Raw genomic sequence first — 17,839 nt, forward strand, 5'->3', positions numbered from 1 at the left:
GTGGGTTTCTAGGCTTGTGTGTCTTGACATTTCCATACGCATATCCAGGTTTATATTCCCCAATAATCTTTGGCAGGTGGAGTCCTGATTTCTTGGCGTTCACAGTTTCGATTAGTCTGTTGACCTTTGCTTTCAATTCGGCTGTAGTATCCTTCGTTACCCTTTGGAATTTAGTTTGGTCAGAGAGTATGAGGTTCATTTTCGCCAGATATTCGTCTTTTTTAAGAATGACGTATATTGGCGACTTGTCACCTCTTCTGACAACTATCTCCTTGTTCTCACGAAGGCTTTTGGCTGCCGCGTTGAGCTCGGGGGACAGTATGGTGCTTCTGTAATTGCCTCGATTCTTTCCTCCTTCCGCAATAAGTTCTGCTTGTAAGGTATCTTTGGTAGTGACCTTCTTCTGTGTCTCGAGGTCGAATATGTCGTCCAACAGAATTTCCAACTCCACTTTCCGGGCCATCTCACTCGGTCTGGACATAATGTGACAGTTTATGCCCAGATTTAGGAGAGTGACTTGGTCCTCAGTGAGGTTAATTCCTGCAAGGTTCAGGAAGCCATCTTTTGGTCGTGGAATTGCCCTAGGTCCTCCATATAACGTTGTTAGTTTCTTGATAATCCAAGACCAATAGGCTTTCAACAATCACTTCTATTCAATACCCATTGTTTCATGTTCTGGCTTGTGTTGATGAAATTAATACCTTATTAAATACCACCTCACCCCATCCACTTCACTCAAATGTAGATATAAACAAAATCGGAGATGTTCTATTCTATTCAATAAGTTCTATTCAGTTGTGTATATGTTAACTAAAGTCTTTGAAAATTTAATAAGTTTTACGAAACGCGCTCAAGTGTCGCGTCAGACTAGAAATAAAAATGAATTTAGGAGAATTGATTTTTGAATTACTTCCAACAGTGAAAAGAAATGTACGAAAGATTGAGAAAATTCGTGTTTGAATTATTAATCTTACTTTTTCGGTCATATTTAATAATATATATATATCTATATATATATATATATATATATATATATATATATATATATATATATATATATATATATACATATATATATATATATATATATATATATATATATAGGGAGAGGGAGAGGCCTAGGGGATGGACGTGTGGCGGAGGAGCTGGTGCCTTCTCAGCCATTACCCTGAGACATCTTGGCCTCACCGTACCAAGACTCAACCATATTCACCGTGAATACACCAACCCGTTCTCGCAAATTTAATAAGTCAATATTGACTTATTAAATATGTGCATAGGTGACATACTTAACATAATAGATACCCTTAAAAAGATTCATAGAAAACACCGACCTTACCTAACCTACTTAGTATGTTAAGATACGCATCTTATTGCTTCGTAATTACAATTATTACCTAACCTATAATAGGTATAGGTTAAGTAATAATTGTAATTACGAAGCAATAAGATGCTTATCTTAAGATACTAACAAGGTTAGGTAAGGTCGGTGTTTTCTATGAATCTTTTTAAGGGTATCTATTATGTTTAGTATATCACCTATGCACGTAGTTAATAAGTCAATATTGACTTTACGAATTTGCGAGAACGGGTTGAATACACCAAGCAGATGTGGAAGTGGCCGGAAGTGCCTACTGTGTACCATCTATGTGAAAACTTATCAAAACAGGTGGGTTGGCAGTGTGGAGTCATGGAGGCTGGAGTGAGGGGCCAGGATGGACCCTGCAGGCCTCCTATAGTGAGGGGAGGTGGGGGTGAGTGAGGGGTGTTGTGTGGTCAGGAGAGAGAGGTGGGGGTTACGCGTGTGCCAAATAGTGTTTTGTGTTTTTCTTTTTTGAAAGTTTTGTTGAACAAGTTACGTTGTCAGCGATAATTGGCGCAACATATCTATCATATTGTTATTAGCACATCACACGTGCAGTGAGTCAGATTACAAGTGTGTGATTCATTCATTATTGTGCAGTGATATACGGGGGAATTATACCAGTGTTAGTGTCGCCCTGACCCCCGCCCTCACCCAGCGCCCAGGCCGGGAAGTACCTGCTCTTCCCCCTCCTACCCACCCCACCACGTCGCCTCCCCACCCACGAGGCCACCTTGCCACCCACCCATAGAAGCCGGGAGGCTCCCATGTGTGTCTATGCCACCCACCCACCCAATGTATACCCACATATTGTGTAGTGGGTGTATACCCACACTTTGTATAGAGGTGGTATATGTATTACCACTCATCTGAGTAGTAAGTGCCACGGCCAGCTGATCATCCCCCCAGCCTCCAACCGCCGCCCACCCTCCAGTCTCCACCCACCGTCCACCCTCCCGCCCAGCGCCCGCCCAGCGCCCGCCCAGCGCCCGCCCAGCGCCCGCCCAGCGCCCGCCCAGAGCCCGCCCAGCGCCCGCCCAGCGCCCGCCCATGTCGCAGCTCTCAACAGATAGCCAGGCTTCTCCAAGCCAAGATGAGCCATCAAGCAGGGGTAAACAAGGTAGATGTCAGACGTGTGACAGGGTATGCTATATCCGGTTGAGGGACGATAATGTGCGCTTTCATTCCAACAACGGAGCCAGGTGTTTGGGTTCTGGGCGCCCTCCCAGGGAGAACACCAATCAACAGCCCACACCGCCCGTAAGGCAAAATACCTCCCAGACCTTCATTCCCACAGAAAATTTATTAGAAGCTATCAAAGCAACATCGGCCAGAACCTTGCAACACATCCCTAAAGCAGCCCGCCACCATGCAGCAGCCAAATTATCTGCTCTCCTGAGAAAGGTCAACGACTCTCCTGGAACGACCCAAGCATGGCACAACCTCCTAATGTTTGGCAACATATGTCTAGCCACCCCTGCAAGGAGAGACAAAACCTTAGCTGCCTCAGTCATCAAAGCTATAAATGATTTTCCCAGGGAGGAAAACCAGGTGCGCCTTCCCACTCGCGCGAGAAACACCCACGGCAGGAAGGGCATATCCGAGACATCAAAAATCAGGACATCAGTCACCAAGAAAATAGAAGAAGGAAACACTATTGGCGCAATGCGAGTCATCACCAGTGAGGACTCAATTGCCGACAGAGATGCCGCAACAGCTCAAGCCCTAAGGGAGAAACACCCACCCAGGGCTCCACGTGAGGACGACATTGTACAAGTGGGGGCTACCGGAGCAGAACCTCTCTGGGTGGCTGAATCTGTGGTCCATAAAGCAGCCATGTCCTTCCCTACAGGATCAGCAGGTGGGTTCACAGGACTAAAACCCAACGACCTCAAGCAAATGCTCAACCCTGCACTGGGTGACATTGCAAAGAACCTCTTGGTGGAACTAACCAGATTCACCAACACATGTCTAGCTGGCAACATACCAGCGTCCATAAGACCTATCTTTTTTGGAGCATCTCTCTGTGTTCTAAAGAAAAGGATGGAGGGATCAGGCCAATAGCTGTGGGCAATTCTCTCCAGCGTCTCGTCGCAAAGGCAGCTGCAAGAACAGTTAGTGATGCAGCGGCCAACATGCTGAAGCCAAAACAGCTCGGGTTTGGCATTCCACAAGGGTGTGAGGCGGCAACCCATGCAGCTCGAGCCTTCATCGCCAACATCACAGACGAAAAGGCCCTTATCAAGCTAGATTTCAAAAATGCCTTCAATTTGGTGCGGAGGGATGCTGTACTCCGTGTGGTTCATAGTCATTTCCCTTCCCTCTACCCTTTTGTACATTCATGCTACTGTATGGATCTTAAGCTACTTTTTGGCGAACATGAAATTGACTCGCGAAAAGGCGTCCAACAGGGTGACCCCTTTGCTCCTCTCCTTTTCTGCTTAGTCATCAAACAAGTCACAGAGGTCCTGTCCAGCGAGCTTAACATCTGGTTCGTGGATGATGGTACCCTAGCTGGTTCCCAAGACTCCCTCCTGGAGGACATCAGAAAAATCCAGGAGCAAGGTGCAGTTTTAGGCCTCACCCTGAACCCTTCTAAATGTGAAATAATATGTTCCAACCAGGGCATCGTAGAGAGAATAGAGGGTCTTCTGCCAAATATCCATAAAACTAAACCTGAAGACAGCACACTCCTAGGAGCTCCCCTGGGGTTGAAAGCCATCGATGAGGTCCTTGATAAGAAAATCACCGACCTTAAGAGGATGGATGGGAGGATTGAGGATATTGATGCTCATGATGCACTCTACCTCATCACCAGATGTCTGTCCCTCCCCAGGTTAACCTACTTTCTGAGGTGTTCATCTTACAGTAGCCAAAAACTAAGTGAGTATGACCGATTACTGAAATCAATGCTAGAAAAAGCCCTTAACCTCTCTCTCGATGACCTACAGTGGAAACAAGCCTCTCTTCCCGTAAAACTTGGGGGCCTCGGAGTTCGAACAGCAACGCAAATCGCTGTTCCAGCCTTCCTGTCCTCCTTATCAGCATCCGACTACCTTGTGAAGGAAATTCTACCTGCCCACTTACATCAGCTGGCAGGTGAACATGATCCCAATTTTACACGCTGTGCCACAGAGTGGGCCTCTCGTGCAGGCCAATCACCTCAACCACCATCCCCAAAAGCCCACAAGCAATCCAGCTGGGATGGCCCCATTGTAGACCAAGTTGCTGCAGAGTGCCTGGGTGCTGCAACAACACAACACGACATTGCTCGCCTCACAGCAGTAGCAGCACCACATGCAGGGGATTTCCTGTTAGCAACCCCAATGTCGGCAACTGGCACACGTCTCACACCACACGCCCTCCGAATTGCTGTGGCCCTCCGCCTTGCTGCCCCAATCCACACCAGATATAGGTGTATTTGCGGCGAGGTGGTGGCTGACAGGTATGGCCACCATGGCCTACTCTGCCAAAGCACAGGGGGATGGCACTCGAGGCACAGTGAAGTTAACGACATCGTCAAGAGGAGCTTCACCACAGCTGGATGCCCAGCTGAAAGAGAGCCCCGTTACCTAACGCCCCGTAACTCTGATGCTCTTATTGGTCCCCCGGATGGTATCACAGTGAACCCCTGGAAGAATGGCAAGCAGTTGGTATCGGAATACACGTGCGTATCAACCCTGGCTAACACCTACATTGACCTCAGTGTTGCACAACCAGGTGGCGCTGCCACCCACAGGGAAGCAGCCAAATCCCGTAAGTATAGAGAACTGGATCACCACTACAACTTTGTCCCTATTGCTTCTGAGACACTCGGCGCCTGGGGTAAAAGTGCTACCAGTTTTTTGAAGGAACTGGCTTCTAGGCTCATTGAAACAACAAGGGACCCAAGAGCTGGAAGCTTTCTTTTCCAGCAACTCAGTGTGGCGATACAGAGTGGAAATGCGCACTGCATCCAGGGTTCCTGCCCGCCATCTGAGGAGCTGGAGGAACTCGACAACCTATGATAACCATCTTTGTAACCCATATGTAACTCCTTTTTTGTAACAAAGTTCAAATAAAGTAAATATATATGTGTACATACAAAAGAATGGGGGTGGTAGGAGAAGATAATATTAGTGTTCAGTGAGAAACCACAAGGTCTCCTCTGAATACTTTTTATTTTCTTCTCCGAGGCTATGGGTCCCCACATTGGCACCAGAGGTGGTACCCTCACAAAATTTATATATATATATATATATATATATATATATATATATATATATATATATATATATATATATATATATATATATATATATATATATAAAACGTCTTACAAATTGAACGTGATGAAGATAAAGTGGGTGAAAGTGATAGAAATTGGCTACCATTACCACCTCATCCCAAGATAAATTATCTCGAGAAGCATTATCAGTGTTCAGATTGTAATAAGAAATTCAGATGGCCAGACACCCTGAAGACACACTTAAAAATTCGCGAAAAGCCTTATCAATGTTCTGATTGCATGAAAAATTTTACACATAAATGTACCTTAAAAACGCACTTGAAAAAACATACAGGTAAAGGTCTTTATAAATGTTCTACGTGTGGAAGAAATTTTAATTATAAAATGCGCTTTAGGAGACATCTTAAAATACATACAGGCAAAAAACCTTATACGTGTCATATATGTTTTAAAGGTTTCTCCCATAAGATTTACTTGAACGATCATATTAATAATAAACATATAGGCATAAAGAAATATAAATGTGTTATATGTAGGAGAAGTTTTAGCAGTAACAACAGCTTGAAGAGACATTCGGAGAAAGATTTCATAAGTACTACAGAATATAGGTAACATTTATTCATCCAACTGAGCAAATGATAAGGTAGAAAATTCATGAGGGAGAAAAGGGAACTGCGTATAGGTTATTATTATTATAATTAGATGCATTCAGTTTTCGACAGGTCTCACTACAAAATAAAATAATGTGTTAAAGACTAGCCCCAAGCATCTGACCTCCAACCATGGACAGACAGATTGACTCAATCTTAAAACAAAGAAATCACAATGATGTGATATATCAAAGAGAAAATTGAAGGGGTTAAGGCATGAAATTAAGCTATCGTAAACAATATGTTATAACCACTAACTCTGACACCCGGGGTGACAGTTATTGGACTTAAAGTTTTTAATTTCATACATGTATCTATTCATGATTTCAAACATTGTTCAATAGACGTTTCAAGTTCAATATCTTTTAATTGATTCTTCTCTTTCAAAATAAATATAACTTCAAACACGCACATATTTCAAAATACAGTTCTTTATATTAATTATATTAATAAATATGTAATATACATAATGTAAATATAATATATGTAATAACATTATATCAATATATATATGCTTACTTAATGAAAGGGTTTAGAGTTTTCTAATATTTTTATATTTCAAAACTGATTCGATGGAATTTTTTATGATTCCCAAAGAAAAAACTATTTAAATGTATCTAACACAGAATTTAGTGCCGAGAGAATAAAATTTAGCACCGATAACACAGATTTTTGTATCAAGAATACTGAATTTAGTACCGAGTTTGACAGGCAAAGAAACAAAAAAATAATGACATTTTAGAGAAGTAACTTTTTTGTAAGAATTTTCTTTAGATTTATAATATTTTATAAACCAAAAAGACATGATTAAACTAGAAAAAATCCTTTACTGCCACTTTTTATTGACTTATTACAATTTATTAACACAATTTTATGCAATAATGAGATATTATTGTTTAGGAGTAACTTGTTTTCATTATTTTTAAATATTATATTGAAATATTATTGTGAAGGTAAAATTATGAAAGGTTTCTCCAGGTATATATAATATAAATTTATTTCCAGTTGATTAATTTTATGAAACAAATTTTATATATGTTGTGTATGTTTTAAGAATTTATATAATATATCTTATTTTATTTAAAAAAATTTATATATATTTTTACATGACATTACTCGAAGTCTATATGCATTTAACTCGCAAAATATATTATTTGTGGGTAATAAAACCCAAAAATTATTTTGGGGGGATATAAAATGCCCAAATTTATTTTTGTAAAGATATTTTATATAATAAATTAAATAATTTATTCTAAATAAAATGTAAAGTTTGTCATCTAAAAAAAGAAGTATTTACTTTTGGTTTTTACTTAGCAAAAATATATTTTTTTGCGAAATAAAACCCTCAAATTTATTTGTAAACAATTTTGAATTTTATAAAATCAATTATATAATTTTAAAAAGTTACCCTTGAATGTGAGATACAAAAGATAAAAAACTATTAATTGGATTTGGTATTTACGTTTATGGAACATGTCGTAACAGCAGTTGTGGTTTAAATGATTTTTCGCACTTATCCAAACATGGTATGATAAAGGTTATTGAAATGTATAAGTATTTGATTATTTATTATTATTATTATTATTATTATTATCAACAATTTTTGCAGATTTGTACATTATGTCGGCATTTGGGGATACACCTTTGACCGTATCTCCGGCAAATACATCTGTGATTCATACACGGCAAGAGTTTACAATGACTCACTAGAATCTACCTATAGCGATTATCACTGAGAAAATAATCAGACTGTCTTCGAACGACTTCTCGAAGACCTACTGTCTGGCTCTTATTAATTTGATTTTCAATATTAATTTGAAATTCTGTCTACACATTTATCGAAGTCAGTCCTAGAAAGATACTGATCGATGGTTCCAAATTTGGTGGCCACACGATATAAATCTCTCCGGTGATCAATTTCGATAACTATTCCACTGATGGTACGTATCCCCATCTTCGATTCTCTGTCTGCTTTAGGGATTATGACATTAACTGCGTCGTATAAACTTATAGGTGTAACTTCTGATGAAGACTGTGACAACATTTTAAAAGCGTTACTCTTCTGGCGCTCCTTCACTCTACTATTTATTTCTCTTACATTTTTGACATGCAAGTGATGGGGAGGTTGGTTGTCGATGTCTGCGTCGATATTGTTGTTATTTTCGTCGGACTCCGAATCAGTACGAGATGGTGTGTCCCCCTGAATATTTCAGTTGTCTAATTATTATCTTAGGTGATAACACTACAAGAAGAGGCGAAGATGATGGTCGAAGATAAGGCTCTTGTGGTAGTGGAGATGATAATATCATTCCATGATCAGAAGACGAAGGTGTAGTTGGAGATGCTGCCATTTCTTCATTATTAACTCGACCCAATGGGGCTTCCGTTACTTTGTTCAGTTCGTCATCCATTATCTTCAGGGGTAATAATATTGGTGGCAATGGTGGTGGTGGTGGGAATGGTGGTGAACTTGGTGGCAGAGATCTTATTATTATCATCTCATGATGAGAAGACGAAGGTGTAGTAGGAGCTGCTCCCATTTCCTCATTGTTGACTTCATCTAACGGTTCTCCTGTTATTTTGTTCAGCTCGTCATCCATTATCTCCCGGGGTAATAATATTGGTGGCAATGATGGTGGAGGTGGGGAGATTATCATCATCTCAGGCGCAGAACTTGTAGTTGTATTCGAATGTGGAGATATGATGGATTGATGTTGTTGTTGAGGTAATATTGGTGATGATGACTGTAATTAAAAGAAAATATATATAAATAGTATATACTGTCGCTTCTTGGCTTTACTTCTCTTAATAAATATAAATAGGCATTTATTTATCAAATTAACCTTCCAAAAATTTATAATTGTAATTATCATATGCCATCCCATTATTTGTTAACTCACTCACTCTTTTCGGAAGTTAATTAATGAAGTAGAAATTTTAATGTTTCTCTTTCTTTACAGATTGATTATTTTAATATTGTACAACTCAAGGGAAAGGATATGACGAATATAATCTCAGTATAAATCATCATCTATCTATCAACCAATAATTAATAAATAGATACCTCTGAATCCCTGGAGTTGATAATAGTTTCGTTCTGGTTCCCAGCCTCAGCAGTCGGTGGTTGACGACAGTGGTGTTCTTCAACATCTTGTTCTCGACTTCGTTCCTGGTCTCCAATAGGATCATCAACTTCCTCCTCTCGTTCAATTAGATTCATCGTTAATAAGTCTTCTTCAGTGATATCCTTTCCTTGCAGCAGTTTGTACATCGATGATGAGAGTTCGGTTTGCATACCGATGGGGGGGTTCGATCCCAAAGACCTCCTTGTACGGTGACAGTCCAACACCCCGTGAATATGCTATATTCTTATTAAATTGTATGAAGGGAAGACCGGCCGATCAATCGCGAGTTCGATTCTCACACATCCAACTCCCAAGCATTTTTGTAATGCCACCGTTGGCCCGTTCTATGTTTCCCCGACTCTGGGGATGCCGGGGCTTACGGTTTATTAGGATTAACTTGGGCCATAATTCCGTCCGTAACTGATGAATCACTGCCGCCACGAATTCACGGCCGTTGTCGCTTTGCAGATATCGAGGGGCTCCAATGAGCGTAAAGATATCCAGCAAGTGACGAGCGACTTCTATCGCCTGTTTAGTGCGAAGAGGTCAGAGAACTGAGAACTTGGTTAAATAATCTTGGTAATGAAAAATGTAGTTGAAGAAACATCACCCATCCTTATGCATGTCTATCAAATTCATCTGCCCCCTCTCTCCGAAACTCTCAGACACGATGGGTTTAACTACCCCTTTCTTACACCTGGGAACACGTTTTAAGTTACAAATTTGACAAAGAAATGAATAGTTTTACTTCTTCTTAGGTTACGTTAGCAACCGTCTTGCTTACTTGAAAATAAGTTCTTTTTTCTCCCCCATGGCCGACCGCGTTATGGGCGTCGTAAATTGTGTCATATGGTTGCCCCTGGCGTATAAATCTGCGGCCAAACCCGTTATTGACAGTTTGAATTATATGATTGTAAATGCCTTTTCGTTCAATCGTTAGCTTAGGAATATTTGATTGCACATATGACAACAGATCATTCGTGTTGTAATTTAGTTCACGACACAATTCTACATCGAACGAAGCAGCAGCAGATCGATTGTTTGATGGGATTTCCAATTGATTTAGAACATTGTCCGCGAATTCTAAGCAAAAATCTTCAATCATTATCAACGCTTCGTTGTAGATTTCTGCTGTAAAATCCATGTTCATATTTTAATTTTCCATCATATTCGATGGGTAATATTTTCAGCCATGCGCGATTTATATTTGTCCCATAAATCTGTTGGAGATGAGAGCAGGCAGTCCATATGATTGCGAACAATGCATAAATTTGATTTGGATGTGACGTGTTGGACGCGTCATTAATGCATATATCCCAGTGTCAGTCGTTCTCCAATAAATTCCGAACTTTACATGCACTACGGCATGTGTTATGCCGTTAACAAATCTCAGTGGCTGGAAAGACGTTGGACCGGGCACATTTACCAACAGCATGCGAAGAAAGAAGCATTCATCGTGATTGGGATGCACGGTGTACAGTCTGCCAATCGTAATTTATTTATATGTGCCAGGTTGTCCGTCGACTCGGTATCCTCGTTTTCGTCGTTCAAATGATTTTCTACTGGCATTCAATGTGTAATACGTGAATTCTGAATACAGCAGTGTTTTCGCAAACGCATCATTTTGACATCACGTGAAGAAAACAGTTAACGTTGTAGCCGGTGGATTCATAGCTGTTTGTTGTACATTTGCAGCTGTGAAATAAACGTGTTGTCTATTTTCTTGTTTTCAAAACATAAACAAAAAATACTAACGAAATATTTCAATTCAAACGCAAATCAATCGACACAGCTCAATTGACTCAGACACACCAAAGTGTGTTCAGAAACACCAAATGCACTGAAAAATTAGAATAAGTTAAAAAAACGAAATGAAAACAAGGAAAAAAGAAACAAATAAGCTTTACCCACGAAATTAACGGTATAATAAACAACACGGCTTAATTCCAATGCAACGTCACACAAAATAATTAAATCAAAATGAAAATAAATCAGAATCTATGAAAATTCAATTTATTAATGCAATCAGAAACATTGATATGAAATTGCAACATATTTTGTATATCCTGTGTTGCTTCTACGTGCAACAGATGGCGCCATTTTTCAAAAAACGCATATTTTTACCTGTCACAGGTTTGGCATCTAAATAGTAGGTATATAAAAACATGCATGTATTCGAATGGAATGTTGAGTCAAAATTTCAAAGCAATCGGTGAAGAACTTTCGGAGATTACTGCATGTGTTGCTCTTCCGTCCTACAGATGGCGCTGTTAAAAAAAAATTCCTGTCACAGTTGAGACATGTATATAGTAGATACGTAAAAACACTCGCCTATTCAAATGTAATGTTGCGTCAAAATTTCAAAGCAATCAGTGAAGAGGTTTCGAAGATTTCCCTCACATGAAAAGCACAGCTTTTAAAAATAAAGAATATTTTTTTCCCGTCACAGATGTGACTATATATAGTATGCATATAAAAACCCGCTCGGATGCGAAGGGAACGTTGTGTAAAAATTTCAAGGCAATCGGTGAAGAACTTTCTGAGATTAGCGATTTTGAACAAACGAACATTTCCATTTTTATTTATATAGACTAGCTGTACCCGGCCACGCGTTGCTGTGGCTCAGCAACGCATGTGCGTTGCTGAACCCCAGCAATCTTCCCTATCCCCCTGTCCTCCCCATTATTCCCCCCTCACCCATCTCCTCGGACTCCCAACAATTCCCCACTCCACCGTCCTCCCCACCATTCCCTAATCTACCATCCACACTTCCTTCCCACCATGCCCCACTCCCCTGTCCCTTTGTCCTCCCCACCCTTCTCCATTCCCCCTTCCCCTTGTCCATACAATCCCAAACTCCCCCTGTCTCCTTGTCCTTCCCCATCATTTCTCCCTCCTTTGTCGGCCCCCCCCCCCAACCTTCTCTCACTTCCGTCCCCTCGTCATCCCCACTATTCCCCATTCCCTCGTCTGATGCGTTCCCAAATGGTCTGATGTTCCCATCAGAAAATTGGGAACATCAAGTGATCTGATGTTCCCACCACTGAAATATAAGAGAAACGGTTAAAATGTGAAATTAAAATATGAAACAAAAACAAAAAATCTATACTCGCAAAATGAATTGTATGGTAAACAACACAGCTCAATTCCATTGCAATTCACACAAAATAATTAAATCAAAATTAAAATAAATCAAAATCTATGAAAATTCAATTTATCAATGCTATCAGAAACATTGAAATGGAATTGTAACATTATGTATGGCATGTGTGTTGCTCTTACATGCAAAAGATGGCACTGTTTTTCAAGAAAAACAGTTTTACCTGTCACAAGTGTGGCATCTATACTTATACTTACGAAATGAAAGGTATGGTAAACAACACAGCTCAATTCCAACACAATGTCACAAAATAATTCAATATAAAATAAGATAAATCGAAATCTATGAAAATAAAATTTATCAATGCAATCGCAAACATTGAAATCTATTTCGTGACATATTTAGTAGAGCGTGCATGTTGCTATTATGTGCAACAGATGGTGCTATTTTTCAAAAACGCATGTTTTTACCTGTCACAAGGGTGGCATCTATATAATAGGTATATGAAAAGATGCGCCTTATGGAATGCAACGTTGTGTCAAAATTTCAAAGCAATCGGTAAAGAGGTTTCAAAGATTTCCCTCACATGAAAAACAGTTTTTCAGAAAAAGCACTTTTTTTTTTTTACTGTCACAGACGTGACATCTATATACTATGTATAAAAAAAAAACCTGTTCGGATGCGATTGGAACGTTGTGTGAAAATTTCAAAGCAATTGGTGAAGAACTTTCGGAGATTAGCGATTTTGAACAAACATTTCCATTTTTATTTATATAGATTATATAGATGTCACATCTGTGATGGGAAAAAACTTTTTTTTTAAACTGTGTTTTTAATATGTATTTCATGTGATGGAAATTTTCGAAATCTCTTTACTTTGAAATTTTGACACAACGTTGCACTCAAATAGGCGTGTGTTTTTATAAACCTACTATATACATGCCTTATCTGTGACAGGAAAAAACATGCTTTTTTTTTTTAAACAGTGCCATCTGCTGGACGTAAGAGCAACACACAGGTTCCCGGAAAAACTCACGATTCTGAGCACCCATCAGCTCCATTCGTCGCGGTTTTGTGAGGAAGAATACATCAGTACTCCAAGACCCGGACAATATCTTGTTTTTAAGGAAACAATTCCGATTTTGTCCACAATTGACAGAGGACCACCGTTGTTGATTACCTGCTGCCCAGCTGACTGGTATTCTGCGCAACCCTGTACGCAGGCGACCCGAACTCTCGTACCGCACTTTTTTTTTTTTTTTTTTTTTTTTTTTTTTTTTGAGGACCGTATCACTGACCAGGTCACTTGTCCTACCCTGAAGGGCGAGGCGATACCCTGCAGGCAGTGCCACAAAGGGGCACCTTAGAAGGTGTACTGAGCCTGACAGGGAAAAGTAGACCAAACAGCTCTTTTAGGTGTTAGGTATCCCTGATTCCACCTGGGGGAATCATTCTACGACCTCCGTTGGAGGGGAATGAATTTCTCCAGGCCTAGGAGTGTCTCAGGCAATAGGAAGGGCAGTGATTCGGTTCTCCCTACGTGAAGAGAGTCATGGGGAAGGCTAAGAGCAAGAGGAAATGGAAGCAGCTTTCGGACGAGGAGGGGCGGTGGACCGATGTGCAGCAGGCACCGAAGAAAACTGCTATCGAGGCTTTACCACTTGCTTCTACCAGCAAGACAGCCGACGTAATGGACGTCGCTTCTCTGTCCACAACACGGCCACAGGACGACAGTATGAGTCAGGAGAGGACACCACCAGTCTCACACCAGCCAGTGTCAGACAATGTTCCTCTCTCCACAGCCCAGCCACAGGACAACAGTATGAGACAGGAGAGGACACCACCAGTCTCACACCAGACATCGCCAGCCTCTGCACATCTTCCAAAATTCAAGATAATGCAGACAGACCACTTTCCTACAGCATATGGAGTAGTAACGGCATTGGAAAAAGACCAACCAGAGCTCAAACTTTCCATTACAGTCAGCCTGAAAGGAGAAATTATAATGACACCACAAGACCAACAGACTGCAAATTCCTTAGAAAAAGCAAGAGTCCTGCAAGGGAAACCTGTATGCTTGGTAAAGCTGGACCCTTCAGAAAGACGCACACGAGTCGTGCTTTTGGGATACCCAATCGACTTTCCCCTCGATCCAGTACTAGAACACAAGCAAATCCTGAATGCGGAACGATGCCGCACAAAAGTAGACAAGGCAGCGACACGTCAGGTTCTGGTGACCGTCATGGGACATGTGCCAGAAACATTCAGTCTTGGAAATTGGGGAACATACCGACAGAGGCCATACGTCCCGGAACCCCTATGCTGCTTCAGGTGTCAGAAATACGGCCACCATCAATCTCGCTGCACAGGACAGGAGAGATGCGGAGTGTGCAGCCTGAGACATCCAACCAAAGACTGTATAGCCAAGCACAAGGCAAACCAGACCACAACAGCCAAATGTCCAAATTGTGGAGGCAAACATCATGCCTGGAGCACAACCTGCTCTGCACGGAAAAACAAAGTGCAGACAGCTCATGCCAGGATAAACACTACCCAGCAATACATACACCAACACCAACGTCTGGAACACTCGTGCACAGCCACAACAGGCACCCACTCTCACAGCAAAATTTCCCGAATCTGTTAATTCCAAATCAGAAAATACACAAGAGTGTTGCAGAAATACAGCAATTGCAAAAGAGCAGCAAACAATTACGTTCGGAATCAACACAACAGATATACAGTTTTACCGAGGTCCAGCTGAAAACCATCGTGAAGATCATGGCAGAGACCATTATCAATTGCCTACAGATGACGCAGAACGCCTCACAACAACAGACTCAAGACATCACTTGTGTGATAATGGACAAGATCGTGCAGCAGACCACAGTTACACGAGAAATAGACAGTCCGAGACAAGATGGAGCACAAGAGGACAAACAACGCAACGTGGACATACAGACTACCAACAACAGTCGGATAGTCAAGACACCAGACCATCAACATTCACAAAAGCAACTGCAAGAAGCAGTGACCACCCACGATCAACAGATTCTTCCAACACAAGAGACAGACAACAACAGCCAATGCAGTCTGATATGCAGCAACGCCGACAAAGACGTATTGAACAGCAGAGATGCACAGGTTCCACCAACACAAGAAACGGCCACGAGCAATCAATGCAGTCCGACATGCAGCAATACCACCAACAAAGTGATGGACCACAGTTATGCACAGATTCCAACAACGTCGGGGTTGACCACGAACTATCAATGCAGTCCGATTTACGGCGATACGACTTGCGAGGCGGAGAATATAGAGGTCGATTCCGAAGAGGAGTTCTAGTAGAACAAGCAACACCAACCGAACCCATCGTCTGGCCATTACGAATTCTGCAGTGGAACATACAAGGTCTTGGAAATAAAAAACACACGCTTCAGGAGGCTGCAATCAGCACGAAAGCTGATATAATCGTTTTGGAAGAAACTCTTTTTCCCAGCCACGAAATCCTTCAGATTAGCTGGATATCAGCACTATGTTATACCGTATGAGCGGGGGAGACAAAGAGGATTAATGACCCTAGTCAGAAACACCATACCCAGCAAGAAAATAAACTCTGTTTCATGTGGGGAAGGAGTAGAGGTATTAGCAGTGACAGTGAATATGGCTAATTTTGAGCTCCTCATATACAACGTCTATAAGCCCCCTAGACGTACACTAGAAGCAGAGGCTGTGCTTGCCTTGGCCACGCAGGAAAATGTAATTATTGCTGGAGATTTTAATGCTCATCATCGAGAGTTAGGTGCAACTGGGCCAGCCAATGCAGATGGGCGCCATTTAGCTGCAGCTTTGCGAGAAGTACCTGAAATTACACTTCTCAACACTGGGGAACCCACTCACATTCTAGGGGGTTCCCTTGATCTTACATTCATCTCAGCAACACTCCAGCAACAGGCGAAGTGGGCAGTAGACCCGGTGATCACCAGTGACCACTATGCTACTGTCACAACACTAAACCTAGCACGACTTCCTACGCCACCTGCACAGCCTAGGTGGAATTTATGAAAGGCCAATTGGAATGTATACCAAGACGAACTTGACAAATGGTATGCAACGTACACGCCACCTGAGGATTTGAACATACACGAGACCAATCTGCAGGAAGCCATTGCAGCTGCTGCAAACAAAGCTATTTCAATCACTATCACAGGAACCACAACACGAAAGAACTATTGGTTCTATAGTAATGAAGTTAAAGAACAGAACCACAGAGTCAACATCTTCAGAAAACATCTAAAGAGAAACCCCACTCCAGAAGGAAGAACTCTGCTAAGAGCGGTGATATCTGAAGCAAGACGAGTTTCTAGAGAAGTAAAGGAGGCAAGATGGTTTGAGTGGTGTCAAACTCTAAATGAACATAGTAGTCTTGGCAAGATATGAGGTCAGATTAAAACTATATCAGGTCGACCAGCCCGGCCACAGGCATGTATTCAACCCTTGCAGGAGGCTGAGAGGCTTGCTCTCCAATTTGCAGAAAGAACAGCTTCATATCAGCTTCCTGCAATGGTCCGAAGGCAGCAAGAACACTTAAAACAAGAGAGGATGACAGTCATTCATGAGGGCATAGCTATAACTGACGAATGTGACTGTCCCTTCACCGAACAGGAACTAAGAGCCAAAAAAGGTGGTAAGGACACTGCACCTGGTGCTGATAACATTACATACTCAATGATCGCACATGCTGGTCCTGCTGGAGAACAAGGAATATTGGACGTCATCAATGCATCTTGGCAGCAAGGCAAACTACCAACCTCTTGGAAGAAAGCAGACATCATACCGATTCCTAAGCCGAAAGAACCTGGCAATTACAGACCCATTTCATTAACGTCATGCATTAGTAAAACTGCAGAACGGATGATCTTATATAGGCTACTGTGGAAGATTGGAGACCTTCATAAACACACATTTGGCTTCACTAGAGGAGTAGGTACTGCAAACTGCATAGCATCATTACTAGGAACAGTTAATTCGGATCCAGCTATAGTGGTCTTCCTTGATCTAGAAAAAGCATTTGAACTTGCAAGCCCGCAAGCAATACTACACACCTTAGTTAAAAAAGGTGTAAAGGGAAAGATGCTAGCATGGATTCAAGATTACCTAAGTCACAGGTATGCCAGAGTAAAGTTGCAAGGACTAGTGTTGGACTACCACTTGCACGAGAATGGGACTCCACAAGGAGGAGTCCTCAGTCCTAGTCTTTTTAACATCCTTATGGAAAACCTTGTTACCATGACCTTTACAGAAGGGGTTAAATTGCTAAGCTATGCTGATGATATAGCATTAGTCATTACAGGTCCTTCACTTCTAAATAAA

General features: G+C 41.4%; 1 protein-coding gene across 1 annotated transcript; it reads right to left on the minus strand.

Moving 5' to 3' along the window:
• Positions 1 to 7,795: 7,795 nt before the first annotated feature.
• Positions 7,796 to 9,891, minus strand: LOC123769100 (uncharacterized). Its single transcript, XM_045760051.2, has 2 exons — positions 9,306 to 9,891; positions 7,796 to 8,985 (listed from the first exon to the last, which is right to left on the minus strand). Exons 1-2 carry the CDS (start codon positions 9,534 to 9,536, stop codon positions 8,419 to 8,421), a joined length of 798 nt encoding a protein of 265 aa, XP_045616007.1. The 5' UTR covers positions 9,537 to 9,891; the 3' UTR covers positions 7,796 to 8,418.
• Positions 9,892 to 17,839: the final 7,948 nt, after the last annotated feature.

Source organism: Procambarus clarkii, chromosome 64 (genome assembly GCF_040958095.1).
Source record: "Procambarus clarkii isolate CNS0578487 chromosome 64, FALCON_Pclarkii_2.0, whole genome shotgun sequence".
Lineage (NCBI taxonomy): Eukaryota > Metazoa > Arthropoda > Malacostraca > Decapoda > Cambaridae > Procambarus > Procambarus clarkii.

Coding starts and splice junctions, on each gene's coding strand:
- LOC123769100 (XM_045760051.2), bottom strand. CDS start 9,536: ATGCAAACCGAACTCTCATCATCGATGTACAAACTGCTGCAAGGAAAG. Junction 8,986..9,305: donor TCAACTCCAGGGATTCAGAG/GTATCTATTTAT, acceptor TTTTAATTACAG/TCATCATCACCAATATTACC.